Genomic DNA, 18,282 nt, shown 5'->3' on the forward strand with positions numbered 1-18,282 from the left:
TTCAGAAGACAGCAAGGAATGGTCTGTTTTTCCAACTTTTCTACCAGCCTGATGAAAGCAACAAGGCATCTTCTCCTCTCCTGAAGGTTTTTTAAAAAAAATCCTGAAACCTGCCAGAGTCAAAGCTGAATCACGGTGTCGTGTTTCACATCCCCTTCCTGTTCAACACCCTATTATTCTGGGGCAGTGTGAGCTGTCAGGGGTGGCCCAGAGTCCTGACCACCCCCTTCGGTAAGCTCGTTTTGCTCCCTTCCAGGACTTTTCCACTGCTGGAGCCCCCTCCCTGTGAGCCGGGGTGGATGATGCTTCCAGACACGACCAACCCCGTGCCCACAGCTTGGGGATAACCTGCCATCAGCAAACACCTTCCTCTGCACCAAGCACAGCCATCCTGGCCCTTGGAACAGACAGTGCCTGGCTTTGCCCTTGGACAGGAATTTGCAGCTTTGACGTGAGGCGGCTGTGGTCAGGAAGCAAATCCTGATTTGTTACCTTCACCCCGATCTTGCGTGCCCTTATTGCAACACGCGGTGGCCAGCTGCCTCTGCAATCCTTTAACCTGAGGGATACAGGACAGCACGCTGGCAGCAGGAGCTCCATCCCGGTGATCTCCAGCCGCAGGAATGCTGCCAGCCGGTGGTCCCTCAGACCACTTCCCCAGGAGGCTGCACATCACAAACCACAGCCCTAATTAGCCTAATTCCAGAGCCGGACAGGCTTTCTTCTTCCCCAGGACCGGCCCTTCCGTGGAAACAGGGGAGAAGCTGGCACGGGCACACACCGAGCCTGGTACTTTAGGGGAAAAGCGCTGGGCTAAGGAATCGCTCCCTCCCTGTTCCAACAGCGGTGACAGGAGGCAGGCTGCAATGCTCGGCTCTGTCCCGGAACACAAACCTCATCCCGGCAAAAGCCCTCTCCACAGGGCACACCGATTTTATCGGAGCTAAAGCTCCCTCGGAAGGTACAGCTCAGCCTGCAGGTTTGAGAGAGTTTTCTTTCTTCGCCCATTGTAGTACTTCTTTATTCACTTGGAAAAGCCCAGGTCCGTGAGCCCCGTGACGCAACCAGTGAAGATCAGCGCCACAACCCTGCGTTTTATTACCGTTTTTCACATCTTCTCATTTTAATCCGCACTCCGAGACCGATCCCGTTCCCATCAAAGTACACAGCAAGCTCCCATTAAAATCTGGCTCAGCTAGTATTTTAATAACACTTAGCCATTCCCGTCCTTTGCATATTTCATCTGCGAAGCGCTCCACAAACATGAATTTCCTAATTACAGGCGGATGATTTACTAAAACTGGAAATTCCTCACTAGTTCTGGCTTTCCCTTTGAAGCTCCGGGATTCGCTCCTGTCCCTCGGCACTTTGGAAGATCCCCGACGCCGCTCGCTCGGAGGGCTCGGAGAAGGGAGGACACGGAGAAGGGAGGACACGGAGAAGGGACCACACGGAGAAGGGAGGACACGGAGAAGGGACCACACGGAGAAGGGACCACACGGAGAAGGGAGGAGACGGCGACTTGTCCCGAAGTGTCTGTGCGGGGGCTGCGGGGCGAGAGCGGCGGGGACAGCGAACCCCAGTGGGACAGAGCACCCCGGTGGGACAGAGCACCCCGGTGGGACAGAGAACCCGGGTGGGACAGAGCACCCCAGTGGGACAGAGAACCCGGGTGGGACAGAGCACCCCGGCGGGACTGCAGAGGACCCCGGGGGGACAGCTGCGGCTCCCGGCGCCCCGGGCGGGCCCCGCCGCCCCGGCGGCTCCCGGCGCACCGGGCAGGAAGGGGTGGAGCGGCCGGCGGAGCGCACGGGCGGGGTGCCGAGGGCTGGGAGGGGACGCCAAGGCATCCCGGCCGCGCTGAAGCCGGGCGGGCAGCGCCTCCGAGAGAGCGCTCCCCATGGAGCGGCTGCCCGGCCGGCCCTGAGCCCGCGGCCCCGAGCCCGCAGCCGCCCCCGATGGAGCCCGAGGAGCGGAAGATCTCGGTGTGGATCTGCCAGGAGGAGAAGCTGATCTCCGGGCTCTCCCGGCGGACCACCTGCTCGGACGTGGTGCGGGTGCTGCTGGAGGACAGCCACCACCGGCGGCAGCGCCCGGCGCCGCCCGAGCCGGCCGGCGGGATGCTGTCGGGGCCGCCGCACTCCTACTGCATCGTGGAGAAGTGGCGCGGCTTCGAGAGGATCCTGCCCAACAAGACGAAGATCCTGCGGCTCTGGGTGGCGTGGGGGGACGAGCAGGAGAACGTGCGCTTCGTGCTGGTGCGCAGCGAGGCTTCGCTGCCCAACGCGGGGCCGCGCAGCGCCGAGGCGCGGGTGGTGCTGAGCCGGGAGCGCCCCGGTCGCGGGCTGGGGGCGGCCCGGGCCAGCCTGGCGCTCACGCAGGAGCGGCAGCGGCGGGTGGTGCGGAAAGCCTTCCGCAAACTGGCCAAGATCAACAAGAAGCGGCAGCAGCCGCTGGCCCGGGAGGCCTCGTCGGCGGAGAGGATGGAGACGCTGGTGCACCTGGTGCTCTCGCAGGACCACACCATCCGACAGCAGATCCAGCGGCTCCGCGAGCTGGACCGAGAGATCGACAGGTACGAGGCTAAGATCCACCTGGACCGCATGAAGCGGCACGGCGTCAACTACGTGCAGGACACCTACCTGGTGGGCACGGGCGGCGAGCCCGAGCCGGGCCGGGAGCCCGGGCAGCCCGAGGAGCAGCAGCAGCAGCAGCAGGAGGAGGAGGAGGAGGAGAACTACGCCAGGAAGTGCGAGGAGGTGCTGCAGCTGCAGGAGCAGCGGGCGCAGCAGGAGGAGCTGCTGGAGCACCTGGCCGCCGAGATCCAGGAGGAGCTCAACGAGCGCTGGATGAAGCGGCGGCGGGAGGAGCTGGAGCTGGCGGCGGGGCCCGGGCTGGCCGACACGGACTGCGACACCACGGAGCTGAGCGGCGGCGGCGGCGAGGGCGAGCTGCAGCTGGAACACGAGCGGGTCAAGACCCAGCTGAGCACCAGCCTCTACATCGGCCTCAAGCTGAGCACCGACCTGGAGGCCGTCAAGAGCGACCTGGACTGCACGCAGCGGGCGTGGGAGGACAAGGAGCGGGAGCTGCAGCGCCTGCTGGAGACGCTGGGCACCCTGGACGTGGCGGAGGCTCCGGCGGAGCCCCGCGGGGCGGCGGGCGGGGGGCGGCCGCCGGGGGCAGGATGGATGGAGCAGGCACGGGCGCTGCGCAAGGACCGAGCCGACAACGACGAGGACTCGGACACGGGGCTGAGCTCCATGCACAGCCAGGACTCGGACTCGCTGCCCGTGTGCGAGTCGCTGGTGTAGCCGCCGGGCTCCGCGGCCAGCCCGGGGGGAGCGGGGCCGCCGGGGCAGGGGGGGAGCTCCCGGAGCGGGAGGCAGGCGCTCGCACAGAGGAAACATTTTAATTCGAGCTCTGGAGTTTGAACTTGTTCCGACTAGTCGTCCGCGGGCAGCGTTTAGGCTGGCTCGCCGGTGCTTTTATCTAAGGAAGAGAAAACCCGCAGCGTGTTTGTGTTTCGTTCACGTCTGGGGTTGCTCGCTCCTTAAATCCTGCCTCGTCCGAAGCTTTTCTTGCCGGGCCTTTTAATCCCCCGGCTGCCCGCGATCTCCCCGCTGTAGTCCGAGGCTGCTCCGGGGAAGCTCTTCAGGAGCGAAGGGCCGGGACGCGCTCCCGAGCGGGGATCAGCATCTCCCGAAGGGGTTCTCGCCATGGCAGGGTCGGATGGTGGCTTCTGGTGGGCACCACCGGGCTCTAGTGGCCGTCACAAACACACCCGGCTCCTTTACAGGCAAAAAGTCGCGACACCAAAGCCGCTGACCACTTAAACACTCCGGGGGAAAAGAGGCGTCAGTCCTACTGACAGCGGCATCTCCAGCTTTTGGACCCTACACTGCAGTTCCTTTTGGCAACGAAAAGGGGTGATAAATCACTTCCTTTTCTCTCTTTTTCTAAAGAACAAACTAAATCAAGATATAGGTTAACACGTATTAACTCTGCTCGGCGTAGTGCTTTTCCTTATGCATAGATAAGAGTGCTTTGTTTAAAGGCGAGCTGAGAAATCGGTGTCTGTAGTCGATTGACGGTCGTGGAGGGCAATTAGCGGTGCCTGTTTGTACACAGCCTTCAACTACACTTTTTTCACTAGGCTGGCTGATCTTTGGCTGAGCTTGGTTGTAGATAAACAAGGTACAGAATCAGCTTGAGCTACCGTTTTTAATAACATAGTTCATACCAGGCCAAGAGATGCAACGATAAAAGCATGACTCAAGCCCTACCTGCACTACAGCTTAATTCTTTTCAGTTATTCCAATAAAACAAAAAAGCAGCCATCAGCTGTAACATGCATTTCACTTAACTGCCAAATCTTCCTCTGCAGCTTAACTCTTGCCCAAAATATATGATCTGCTCTTGCAGTAAGAGACATTAAGGATTTTTGTATTCCAGAGTAATTGCAGGAATAGTTTAAGCGGTGAGAGACCAGAGAATGTTGAGTCAGGTCCGACTGATGGTGTGAACTTTTTAAAACTTCTGAGATTATTATTTATGTAAGATTATTTATAAAAGTTTTCATTTAACAGTAAGAAATTATATATATATATTAAAAAAAAGGGTTTCACTGATAGACCAGTTCTTTATTTTCATGAAAAACCTCGCAGCCTTCTCACCCAAAGACCGTGTTCCACTCTTGCAGTGTTCCTGTTGGTGAGAATTCTGATGGACATCAGAAAATTAGGTTCAGGAGCTGCTCAGTTTGAAAGCAAGCAGACAAATGCTGTCTGTGGATTTGCAGAGGCTGTACAATTTTCTGTATGCTATGACTCTTGATAAATGTTACTCCACTGAATGGGTCTCAGTTGTAACAAACTGCGGTTTATTTTAAATGCTGATTATATAATTGTTTTTTCATATTTTAGTCAACCTTGGAAAATATTTAAGAACCTATTTTTAGAGCTAATAAAACTCTTAATAAAGCTGAACAAGTGTTCCCAATTGAGTGTGATTTAAAAATCGGGCCAGGACTGGGATTCTGTGGTGTCACTTTGTGTGCAAAGCAAGTAGAAAGATTCACCAAGGGATGTCCCTCGTCCCTTCTCTTTCTGCTGGCACAGGGACCCTCAGGTGCCAGCAGCAGCAGTGGATTTGGAGGCATCAGCACACGTCCAGAGTGAGGAATTTGGATTTTCCTGGGAGCAGAGCTGGGGGGCAGGGGGGACCCGCTGCTGCCCTGCCTCTGCAGCGTGGATGGGATGGGTGGGTGGTGCAAGGACCTGCCTGCAGCTTCCCCGGGGACCGGTGTGGGCAATAAACCCGAGCTGCCTTTGCCTCAGCTCTCCCATTGCCACACCGAGCAGGCAAAGAGCAGATAAAGGCTGCACATCCCCGTGCTGCTGACAGAGGCATCAGGCAGTCTGTGGAGCCAGAGCTGAGGCAAGGCAGGCAGTTCCAAGTTGTAAAGCAGACTCTGCCTACTCATCCTCAGCTAGGAAAATCCATAAAACCAGGACAAACCCGCTCTTGCCTTAGGCTGCTCAGGGCCATGCTTGTGGCACCATGTGATGCTTGCTCTTGGCTCCCCCATGGCTAGAGTGAATTCTTAGGAGCACCTATTGGAGTTCTTACACTGTGCAGGTGAAATTGGGTAAATTTATTGGCTGTTTAAACAGCTACAAGTGCAAGAGGCTCACAGACTGAACTCCAGCATCCTCACAAATCCCTGTTGCTCTCAAAGCATTATTAAAACATCAGTAGAGAAGAGGAAACCACTGTTTGCGTTGGACCAGGCGCTTCTCCCTTCCCTTCTGGGCTTGCACATCCTCACTCAGAGGGAAGCCACAGGATGCTTGTCAGGGAATTTGGCTCTGGGGTTTTGCTGGGCATGTAGCCAAGGGTTAGGTGAGCTGACTCAGAGTCACAGGTAGAAGGGCAGGATTTTTATCTCCTTTGCAGTTCAGACAGAATGGGAGAGGGAGACAGCAGCAGAAAAACCCCTGACCAACACCGTGGTGGAAATCCACCTTCCAGAGCCACGGAGAGAGAGGTGAAGGACCCAACAAACCCAGGCTTTGGGGATGTTTCAATACTTTTCTATCTTTCAGAGTCAATTCCAACCTAATCTTTCTTTCTTTCTAAGACAGATACAGGCCATGAGTTAAATAAAAACCTAAAAGCACTGCAATTTCTGTGAATCGTGTATAATATCAGCTTGCCCTATTTATTCAACAGCCTGCTGCTCTAAGGAATCCTCGTGGGCTGAGGCCACCAGGCTTTTCCCAGTCCATAGCTGCAGAAATCAAAAGTTTTGTCCAGGAGATATAAATCAGAGTAGCAGCAGGCCTTAGTTTGAGGTACCCTTTAAACAAGCACTGCAAAGCACGCAGGTCCTGTGTTTCTGCTGCCCTTGGCCAAGCTTTTTCTGACCCTACACAGCGCTTTCTGTTGTGCCTCTGCAGGAGTTCCTGGGACCAGGCAGTGAAAAAAGAGATGAACTTTAATTTAGGTGAGGTCCTGATGGGGCTCGGTGCAAAATGTTTTTGGCAACGACAAGGTAGGGTGGTAAAAATGAGGAATTGAAGGCCCTTGGAAAATGGAACTGATCCTTTCAGCAATGGGCACTGTTTTATGCTGACTTGCATGCTGGCAAAAACTTCCTTCAGGCTGTAAATATCCTCCACTCACAGCCTAAGTGAAGGTTTGGAGAGTGGAAAACTGAGGCTGGAGCTGAAACTTCTTTGACATCAATTCCACTCACCTATATTAAACCCAAAATAAGCCAAACAGTGCAGCTCTTAGCCTTGACCTTGTTTCAAAAACCCCAAATCAAGCAATATTACCAGAATGAAAGCTCTGTGTTGAATTTGATATATTTCTGGTTCTTAGCCTGTGTAAGAGATCTGCCAGTTTGAATAAGCACTTTGTGGGGATATCGTTTGATGCCTTCAAGAGGGGAGGAAAATACATTTACTGTAATGAACACCACATTCAAATGAATGACCTATTAATTATTGCCATAGCCTCCAAACCAGCATGTAGACACAAAATCAGTCTGGCTGCTTCATGGTGATGGATCCTTTTCCAAAGAACCTACAGTGAGGATTTCAGACAAGATACAGCCAAAGGAGGGAAGCAGGTAGGTGGGTGTGAGAAAAGGAAAACACATCACTGAGCTTTCTTGTTGACTCCTTGCATGAAACATATGTTCCAGGTTCACTTTAAAAATAATCTGTGTTCCTGTGTCTGGAGAGATATGTGCAGAAATCGCCCTCCCTCCCAGGTTCTACACCACTTTGGGATTTTTTTCCCCTTTTCATGTGCTCTGAGCTGGGAATGTAGCTCAATACATGAAAAGAGCAGCAGAGGCCTTGAAATAACAGGTCTGGTGAGCTGTGCTGGTTAAGGAGTTGAAATACAAGCCTTTGTGGATTGTTGGGAGCAGTTGTCCTTTGAAGTCACTTGATATTATTGCTCCTGAGCTGGCACACAGAATTTGGAGAAATGAGCCTGGCAAAGTGCAGGGAGCTTACATGGATGTCACTCCTTTTCTGCAAACTCTCATTGCTAAATGAACTTGGAAGCTTAACAGAAAGGGAAAAATTAATAAACTCAAAGCAAGTCTTGGCTCTGTAAGCAAATTAGCCAACTATCTTTGAGCAGAATTGTCAAATAGTATTTGGAGAAACACTGCTCACATAATTTACTGCATGGCTTGTGTAAATGCATCAGAGCAGAACCTCCCATCAGGGTGGATTGTCACTCATTGAATGACACAGATTCCTTAACAGCACTCACTCTGCTGGGGCAGTACAGTGTACTCCCAAAATACAGCTTCTGCAGGCTTCACACTCTACATTTCAGCTTGTTTACACTTCAAACTTTATTTGGGAAGTTTTATTACAATGCCTTTACCTCAGTTTCGAAAATGCTCCAGAAAGTCATTGACGTTCCATGAAAAAACAGTTTCCAAAAAAATGCCAAGAACTTTTTTCCTCCCTCCTGCTCTTCCCCCTGCTCATCAGCACCTGCTCTGAATTTCATCAACAGCTTTGTTCAAATTGCTGGGACTCCATGGGTTCAGAATCCTACTTGGTGAGAGAGAAAGAGGGAAAGAGAGAGGGAAAGGGAAGGGAAGGAAGGGAAGGGAGGGAAGGAAGGGAAGGAAGGGAAGGAAGGGAAGGAAGGGAAGGGAAGGGAAGGGAAGGGAAGGGAAGGGAAGGGAAGGGAAGGGAAGGGAAGGGAAGGGAAGGGAAGGGAAGGGAAGGGAAGGGAAGGGAAGGAAGGAAGGAAGGAAGGAAGGAAGGAAGGAAGGAAGGAAGGAGTGATAAGTTTGGTGCTGGTCTTACTCAACTCCTTTGTCCCCTCTCCCCCACCTTAATTTTTTTTTCCTTTTAACATGTTTCCTTTGGAATTTTCCCCCTCTACTTGGAGGTGAGCAGTTCTCACACAGGAAAGGAGCACATCTCCCCAGGTGACATTCTGGGGTGGCATTGCTGTGGAGCTTTGGGGTGGGAAGGCACAGTTGCTATTGCAGAATACCTTGAGAGGGGAGTGGTGTCTTATTTCCCTCACAGAGTAAGATTTGATGCAGGTATTTACTGTGTGACCACCTGGCAGAAGGAGGCCTGATCTGCTCCAAAAAAATGAAATGTATTGAAAATGAAATTCTGAAAATGAAATATACTGAAAAAGAAATACTGGAAATGAAAAAGATTGAAAATGAAATATTGGAATGAAAATATTGAGCTGCTGTTCAGTGAAAGCATTGAACAATGCCTGTCTCCTGTGCTGGAGTGTGGGCTCTCCCCTTTTCTGAATGGTTACAAACAGCCCTTTCCATTTAGCAGCTCAGTGGAGCCACTGCAGAGTGGCCTCAGAACACCATCCTGCTCAGCCACTCGGGATTTTATAGAGTTTACTGGGGAAGAAGAATCAAAACAACAAAAAACCCAACAAAAAGTGTCTGTGACTCATGGAAAGAGCTCTTACATGTCTGAAACATACTATCATCAGCTTACTAGCACTGCACTTCACAAGGCTTAATTATGTGATTATTTAGTCTATTATCTCCACAAGAAATTATTTTCATCAGTCAAATTGTGCTCATGAGCAGGTCTTTGGAGAATGTGTTAAAGCCTCTAGGAAAAATATTTAATCCTTGTTTCAATTTAATGTAATCCCCTTGTTTTAATCTCTTCCAGTGTAGTTTTTTACATGTAATCAGGCTATTAGTTTATGCATTTAATTATCAGTGTAGCCTTATATGGTTATTTTCTGCCTTCCACTGAATCTCCCCTTGACAGACATATCTTAAGAACAGATGAAAAGTAACTTTGGAAATTAAGAGAGACATGGATCACCTTCTGAAAACATCGGTGCTTGTTCTTCCTACCACAATCACAGAAGAAAATGATTTGCTTTTAACTGCAGATATCTGGCATTTCTGTTTCCCTTTCTTTGCTCTTCACTTTCTTACTGAAGGGTTTGTCCATGATTCCGTTCCCAGTTTCCTTTTTGGAGTGACCAATGATGGGAATCCTGAATCACCAACAGGTTAAAAGTTCAAAGCCAGGTTGTCATATTTTCCTATATTTCTGTTCCTGCATGCTTCCTGTGTCCCCTACTTTGCATCCTTCATTTCAAAGAAGTATTACCCTGGCCAGGAAATAGAGTCAGGCCCTCAAATTTGGCCATCCTTCAAAGGCAGATGGAGCACAGACAGCCTCAGGTGTCCTGTAGCACCCAGAATGTTCCACACAGCTGTGCCCACCCGCAGGAATGAGCTGATCAGAAATGCCTTCCCTCAGCTCCTGCAGCTAAAGACAGGTTTGAAATCACCCTGCTGTAAATTGCTCATTCTTAGCCCTGGCAGAGCTGGCTAAGGCTCTTCAGCAGGTGATTCCAGTGTGAAATAGAGTAACCTAACACCTGGGTATTTTGGATTAATTTTGTCAGAGTCCCTGGTTTCAGGCTGTGGATTTCTAATAACAGCATCTCCTGCTCCCTACCTGCCAGGTGTACAGCTGGAAAAGCAAATGGCATTCTGGCTTAGAGGGATTTATGAGCCAGAAATGAGCATGGGCCTTGCTGCTTTCTGTTCTGCTGGGGAATGAAAGCTTTTCCTGGGTGAGGAGGGGATGGACAAGAGCGTGGAGAACAAAACTGTGTCAGAAGAGAAGTGAGCTGAGCCCAGACTAAAAGGAGAGGAGCGAACTGAAGGGAGCCAGCAAGAAAGGACGAGAAGCCTGGGCACCAGGAGAGCAGCAGGGAGCAGGAACGAGCTCCTGCCCAGCAGCAAAGTCTGTCACAGCCTGCACACCTTGGAGCTCTTCCACTGACTGGGAGGGGCAGGAGACACAGCCACAGCATCCTCACAGCAGCTGCACAGCCACAGGATAACAAACACTGCAGCCAGGTGGGCAGGGGGAAAGAGACATCCGTGAAACTCCTGTGTTTTCCTGAGGTTCTGCCCACCCAGCTGAAAAGGCCAGTGGCTGCAGGATTTGCAACACACAAGAGTGCTGAGAATTTGAGGATGAGATGTCATTCCATTTTCTTTCCAGTTATACTTGGTAAATATGGAGGAATGAGTGTTTCCCTAGATGATAAATAGTTTATATCACCAGTTTCTCTGCATCAAAAAATACATGATAAAATGTCTTTGGACATTTGGACATTTGGTCTTTCCTAGAGCTTTTATAACCAGGGATGTTGTCACGTTGCTCTGCTTACCTACATGATTTGCCAAAAAACCATGGCCCAAAGAAAACGGGCTATTTTAGCTTAATTTAATAGGCAAGCTTAAGGAAAAAGCAAATCCAGACCTATCACTCCTGTTTACAGAAATCAGATTGGAAAGGCCATTGCACATGGTTTGCAAGCATGTTTTGTAAACTAGTTTGTGTAAAACAAGCCAGCTGAGCGAGACTGAAATTTCAATTGTTTAAAGTCTCTCATCATGTGTCACCAGGGTGATTCACATGTAGATCACTTAATCTAGTTAATGGACACAATTACCATTTTTGACAATATTAATTGGACCTCCATTTATACTCCTTTCTGTATTTTACCTTCATAACCACCTCCATAATTAGCAACTCCTATAGCTTCAGTACACCTAAAGGAATAGTTTATTTTTATAGAACATATATTTTGTTATTAACTCCTCTTTCATTTCCCCTCCCTTCAATACCTTTCCTCACAGAACTTCCAATCCTTTTTCTTCTCCTCCAGTCAGCAGCCATTGGACTTGATCTTAGCAATTAAGAAGGGTGAGAGACACTGCCTGCTCAGAATTTGTCTGTCACACGCCTTCAGCTCAAGGCTTAGAACTGTTAAGTCACAGTTGTTCAATCTAAGATGCCACACCTGCATTCTGGTATCTCTTTTACCTATAAAACTAAAGTATGTTTAGTTCCAATTGCACCTAATTGTGGCATAAATCACTGCTGTATCCACAGACAGGTTTCATTCTCCATTTCCTGGATATCTGCACTTCTTTCTGCAATAAAGAAAACCACACGTACTGTAAAGATCCATCCACGAGCAAAATTATTCCAGCAGTTTTTTTCCCCTGAATATTGTTGGGTGTATTTTAATTTTCTTATTTAACAAAAGTAAAATACTTTGTGAAAAGAGTGGCTCTGACAAAGGGGCTTCACCTGGTGGGCAGGCACTGCTCCAAAACCTGCTCAGGTGAGCTCTGCAGGCATTGCTGGCTGCCTGGCACACGGCTGCCAGCATCAAAAGATTCTCCTTTTTCATATGCCATTCCTGGCAATTTCAGGTGAGAAGGACTTTAGATTACTTCCTTCAGGCAGTCTATTGCCAGTAGAGCATTTTGAACTGAGCTCAGTCCTGAGGTTTTCATCTCTGCTTCAAAAAAAACCCTATAAACAGAGTATTTTAGATTACTGAAGGGCAGCGCTGTGGAGATCTGTATTGCCACAAAAGGCTTTATTACACAAATATTTGATGCTGAGAAAGAATGCATCTTTGATTAGGGCTCAAAAGGAACAGCTCCAAAGACATTTTATCATGTATTTTTTGATCTGCCCAGATGAAAGCCCTAGCTATTATGGAATACAAGTGAACATCAGGGCTAGTTCTGTTGTCTAGAACCCCTCTGTGATTAGTGCTCCACAAGTTCCAAAGTTTGGTCCCTCACCAAGAGCTTGTACGTGGGAAGGTAGCTGTGATACAAAGGATGTAATTAACCTTAGGAATTTACATTTTATTCAAATTGCTAACGAACAAAATAATGCCAGACACAAGAACGGAAAGTACCGAACCTGGTGTCTTAGTCTGAAAGCATTTTAGATATTGAATTATGAGCTTTAATAAGAGCAGGCCCTGAATAGTTACTGACTGGATGGAAAAGCACAAATAATGGAAGTCATGGGAAAATGGTGCAATTGGAACTTGCTTTCAGCTCTTCACGTGGCTTTATAAATATTTAGCACATGACACACAGGTGCCCTTTTCCTACTGCTTTGTGTCTCCTCTTAGAGCAGTCAGACACTGCCTAAAAAAGATTAGAGCCTTGGAAAATCTTTATTAACAATTAGCCTCCAATATGGGAAATGTATCTGAATCTTGATTAACTGAACATGATCATTAATAGAACTACTCATATTAATCATGGTGTAGACAATTATCAAGCAAAAGAACTAAAGTCATGCTCAGTCATAAGATGAGATGCAGTGAAAAGAAGACCTTATTTTCATCCTTTGCTTTAAATTTGACAGGTAGTCAAGGACTTCTTTAGAAGTAAAGAATTTATTTTTATGGGAACATCCACTTCAAATTGCAGAAAGAGGCTTCAAAAGTACCTCACAATTCTCAAAAAGTTCTTTCAACAGCATAATGTTTGCAAAAAATCAGAACACATGTTCATAATCTGCTCAGGTAAATACAAGATGACTAAGGTTAATTTGATTTTTCTTCCCGATGTCATAATTAAAGTATGAATATCATTTAGACATCAGTAGATAAAAAGTATGTCAATGAAGGACAAGTAAAAATTCAAATTACTAAGGAGCAAAATTAAGTTAATTTCAGAGTGGAATGTTTGTAAGCAGTGTGTAATCAGTCTTCAGTTTAAATGACTCTTAATTAAATAATCTATTATTACGTGCACTGGCAAATCGAGCCTAAACATGTAAAGTGCAAAAGCTGAAAGATCCAGCTCCAGTCAGTATTCACATACAAAGAACTTTCAGTACAATAACATTGGCCAAAACCATATTTTTGTCTGGGGGAGGTTTTGGGGGGGAGTTGTTTCATATTTAAAAATCCCTGACGGCATGAAACGCAGCTGAACAATCCAGTGCCTGTTTCCCTGTGTGTAATGAGGGTCGGGTTCAAGCCCAAGGTACAAACAATCACATTTTGATGACATTCACGAGTGGCACACGTTGACATTTGAGCGCGGTGCATCCACGGATGAGCGCGGGCCTACAACCAGACATTCTCCGACGCTGTAAGAGGACTCTGCTGCTCACTTGTCAGGGGGGCACAGCCACACCCCATTTTCTTTTCAGCGAGCAGCATTATCCTGTGTACCCCCCACTGGCAGGCAATCGCTCATTTTGGGATATAATTGTGCTGCAGCCCCCGAGAGCGCGCTGGGCCGCCGGCCGCGCTGCGCAAACACCGTCACGCGGGGCGTCCTGCCTGAGCTTGGCCCTGCTTCTGGAACAGGATCAGCACGAGCCAACCAGTTCAGCAGGACTGACAGACATTGCCTTCAAATCAAACATCACCTCCACCCCAGAAGGTGCCCGCAGGGTTCCTTTGCAGGGTTTGCTGAGGGGAGAGAGGGCGTGGGTAAGGCACCGAAAGCCACCGCTCCGCTTGGGAACCGAGTCCTGCTTGCAGGAGAGCCTTCAGTTTCAGCTTTCCTATTTGCAGCCCCTGCACTGCATTGCTGTGTGAGCTGAACTCCACACAAAGTGTTCAAGTTCTCCTCACAGCTCAGGCACACACAACAATCCTTCTCCAGCCCCACAACCAAGGACACCGTGGCAGCTCCGGGCCCAAAAAGCACAAGCAGCAGCGAATTGAGGAGAGCAATCTGGGAGGATGGGACTGCATCACCTGCAGCTGCAATTGGGCAATTAACCCCAATGTGGAAATGGAGCAGAACCTATCAAAGTGTGAAACTCCTGAGCCAGGGCCCATCTTGGGTCCATCTTGGGTGGATCCTCAGCCAGGCTCTTGCACTGCCCAAGCTGCATCCTTTGAAGGCCTTTTAATAAATCCCCACTTTATTCCTTTAACTCTGCCCAGCCCCTGTCCCAGGGAGCCTCTCAAAGCAGCAGCTGAAGAGGTACAGGTTTAAGTGTCTGAGACTTCCAGTGGGAACTGTGCCCCAAAAGGCTGTTGTATTTGAAAATCACACATGGACACAGTCCAAAAAAATCACTTAGACTCCTCTTGGAAATTGTAGCCCTGCTATATAATTCAAATGCTATGCCTTTGATACTTAAAGCTGTAAACTAACAAGAAGAGAAGCATATGGTTTTAAACCAGGACAAAACTTTTGCAATTTCATGCACTGAAACCTGCCCAGAGTTACCACTGGTGACTTTCTTGTGATTCTGAAGAATTGTATCCAGTTCTGATTAAAACAGAGACTGAGGTTAAATATGGAAATATTTAGGCTCTTTCCTTAGGCCCAGCCTTCCTAGGTCAGAGTAATACATGGGTAGAAAGTGAATTAGGCCAGCACTGTCCCATTGAGCTGTTTGTTCAAGGCTCACATTCATAACACTGTAGCATTCTCCTGGCTGAGCATCTGCCAGATCTGAGCTGCTCTACTCAGTAACTGAGCAAGACAACCTTAAGGACTTATTGTGAAAGCCAACATTTCCACAAACCCAGCTCCCTGACCCAGCTGATGCTCAGCTGATGTGAAATTTGCAGAAAGGAAAAAAACCCAACAATTGTCACAGCTCCCGGCCTGTTTCTAGGAAGTGCTCCTGTGTCCAGCTTACTTCCACGGAATGAAACCCAAGTCAAGACTGCCACCACTAGCTAAGAACATCAGTTTGTCTCTAATACTCCACCAGGATGAACAAGAGACGTGTCCCAAGGTGGCTGGAGGCAGCAGCTCTGCACATGAACCCTCAGCTGCTGGTTCCCCAGCTGTGGAAACCTATCGCTGCCTTGGATCGAGGAGGAAACCTCAGCTCTGCAATCTTGCATTCAGGCTTGCTATGGTTTGAACCTGCTGCAATTAGCATCACACAGTGCTGGTGCTGATAACAGAATTGCTTCTGTGGTGTAGATCCATCCTCCTGCAGGGAGTGAGATCAGGAAGGGATCCCACCAGAGCCACACATTGCTGCCAGAGCAATCTGACTTTGTGGGATCGCGCTATGGAGCGAACTGCTTTTATCTGTGCCATCATTTCTGCCCTGACTTTACTACACTGCATAAAAGCTGGGAGTAGAAATGCACACAGAGATCTCTAAGATGTGCTACATTGATAGTTTTGAGATGCTCATGGTGTTAAACTGCATGAAAACAGATGTTTATAGTAAGCCTTGACATAAATCTTATGCTGGTGAATTATGCTAGGGGGAAGAAATCCACTTACACTCAGATGTAAAGCATTGATATCAATCTCCTTTTTTTTTTCTTCTATCACTTGGCAAAAGGAAGAGGAGAATCTTAGTCATTACTGAGTGGACTTCTAGCCAAAACTGATTGCTAGAAACATTAAAAAAAACCCTCATAGCTCAGAAAAAGATGTCACAGAAGAAAAAATACTGCCAAAAGCTTATGTCAGCAAGTTAAAAGAGGCAAGGCCATAGCACCACTAATTCATACATTAGAAACTAGTCAATTTTATGTATACTGACAATTCTTACATCCTCATCTTCAACACGAGCAGCAAACATTTATAACCTGAGAACAAACATTCAGGGAGCCTCCAACTAAACCTTTTCTGGCCTTTCTAAGCATCAAACACTTAATTCAAGGTGTGACTGCACTGCAGACATGCCCAAATCCAGACTGTGCTTCATTCCCTTGGGCTGAGAGGAGAGCTGGGTGCAGGAAGCTTGGGAAGCCTGCAGAAGATGCATTGCCATAAGAAAAGCCACAAGGGAAGAAGTGGCTCTTCCCAGGAGCAAAGCAAGAAGTGTCCAGCAGGTACTGTGGCCCTTGCTGCTCTCTCCCTGTGCAGCTGCTCCACAGCACCCAAGGGAAGAAGTGTGGAGAAGGAGCATTACAGGGCAGCGATGTGCATTTGCAGCAGCACTTTTAACGTGTTTCAAACCATCCCTTCCTTATTAGGAATCTCATCAGCCAGTCGTTCCAGGGCCTGGAAAAAGTCCTGGCTTTTGTGACAAAAGCGAGCTGCTGCTAGCCAGCATCCAGCACGGCGTGCCCAAGGACTTTTCCTCCTCCTTCCAGAGGAGCAGCTGCGCAGGCCAGCCCCTTCATCATGAGTGTGTCACAGTGACAGCTGCCCTCCTCCTCATCTCCTTTCAGCAGGGGAGCCAAGGCAAGACATGAAGGAGCTGCAGCATCTTGGCCAGGGCCCTTATTAGGCAAACAAACTCCTGTTAAGCTTCTATATAAAACATCCGCCGTGTTGCAGGCAGCTTTGCCGTGGCTTTAGGAGCTGTGATGAGTTCCTCCAAGATGTAATCTCCACTGAACAATGGAATCTGCTCATCCAGTACCCTGCCAGCAGGGATAACATCTGCTGTCCTCTCATGGCTGCATCTTCTCCTTGCAGCTGCATTCCTCCATGTGGTCTCTCCCTCCTACACATATTCCTTTCCTGCTTTTGGCCCCTGCTTCTCCAGGCCTTCTCCAGTTCCCTCAACATGTCTCTGGCTCAAGAGGGTGCCAGTGACCTCAGGGGGCTGGGAGCAGAGAGAAGGAGGCAGGAAACCTGTGGGAAGGTGAGCATTAGGAGAAGGAACTCCTTTGACCAGAGCACTGGGTTCCTTCAGGAATTCAAGGCCTTGAAACAGCAGAGTGCAAGTGCCATGGCAATATTTCTCTTCTGAATGGAGACTCTCCCCCTAGGAGGTTCCACATTTATGGGAGCATGTTAATTATTCATTCAGATGCTTTTTAGCTCCACTTTGTTGCTGTTAAACCAGGAACAGAAGCACATAACTGAGCAATTTACCAGGCACTTAATTGAGCTCCAGACCTGGAGCAGTGCTGTCTGCAGCTCTGTCTCATGACTTCATTGCTGCAAGGGTTGAGAGAGAAACCACAGGAAACTACAAAGATGATATAACGTGTCTTGGGGAGCATTTTGCAAATACACCACCTTGGGAAAAGCAAGCCTTAGGAGTATTATTGAATCTTCTAATGATCCAGCTTATGGTTTTAGCCAAAATCCCCTTTTCTTTTTCCCTCCTGCACTGAAAAATTATGACCCTTTCTTTCACAGGATGAAAAATGATTGCTAAATATAACATGATACAAAGGTGGCAGCTCTTAAACCAGCCACAAAGATTCACCTGAAGAAAGGAACTCAGTAGCACAGTGCTGTCACTGCCACTATTCCAAATTAATCTCAAGGACATATCCTAGGTGGAATTTATGGTCCATAACACCAATCCATAATTCTAACTTGGTTTGATTTCAGCACGGTCACTTAAATCCTTCCTTCCTTCGTTTCCTTCATTTCCTTCCTTTCCTTCCTTTCCTTCCTTTCCTTCCTTTCCTTCCTTTCCTTCCTTTCCTTCCTTTCCTTCCTTTCCTTCCTTTCCTTCCTTTCCTTCCTTTCCTTCCTTTCCTTCCTTTCCTTCCTTTCCTTCCTTCCTTTTTTATCAACTAATGTCAAGACACTTTTACATTTATTTTCTCACGCTAGAGACCATCAATAAACCCAACTCCACGGGAAAAGGAAGCAGCAACCTCTCCCTATGAAAACAAGCCCTGCCTTTCCCCTCCCTGAGCAGGGAGTCAGTCCTTGGCCACTGGGGAGATCTGTGATGGTGAGTTTGCATTCCAGCTCCTTGAGCTGCTCTGCACCAGACACACTTTGATCTCACCATCAAAACACGTTCTCGTTCTGAGCATTTGCATCCCTGCCATGAGCAGCTCCAGCCATGCAAACAGGCTGTGCTTACAGGACTATGCAAAACACCCCTGGGGACTGTACAGGAGTTTCTAGGACTCAAGAGAAGGAACAGCAAGAAAAGCTCAAGAAGGAACAACAACTCCTTTTGTGAAGCAATTTATTGTGTTACTCTGCGCTCCCACCTGGGGAAAAGGCTGGATACCTGTTCTTAGTGAATTAGA

General features: G+C 48.6%; 1 protein-coding gene across 1 annotated transcript; it reads left to right on the forward strand.

Annotated features, from left to right (window-relative positions):
- The first annotated feature begins 1,958 nt into the window (after nt 1–1,958).
- Nucleotides 1,959–3,314, forward strand: RASSF10 (Ras association domain family member 10). The gene has a single exon (XM_005531565.2). It carries the CDS (start codon nt 1,959–1,961, stop codon nt 3,312–3,314), a length of 1,356 nt encoding a protein of 451 aa, XP_005531622.1.
- The last annotated feature ends 14,968 nt before the right edge of the window (nt 3,315–18,282 follow it).

The sequence above is a fragment of the Pseudopodoces humilis genome, chromosome 7 (genome assembly GCF_049639895.1).
Source record: "Pseudopodoces humilis isolate 2021_Gansu_Grassland_sample_001 chromosome 7, ASM4963989v1, whole genome shotgun sequence".
Classification (NCBI taxonomy): Eukaryota; Metazoa; Chordata; class Aves; order Passeriformes; family Paridae; genus Pseudopodoces; species Pseudopodoces humilis.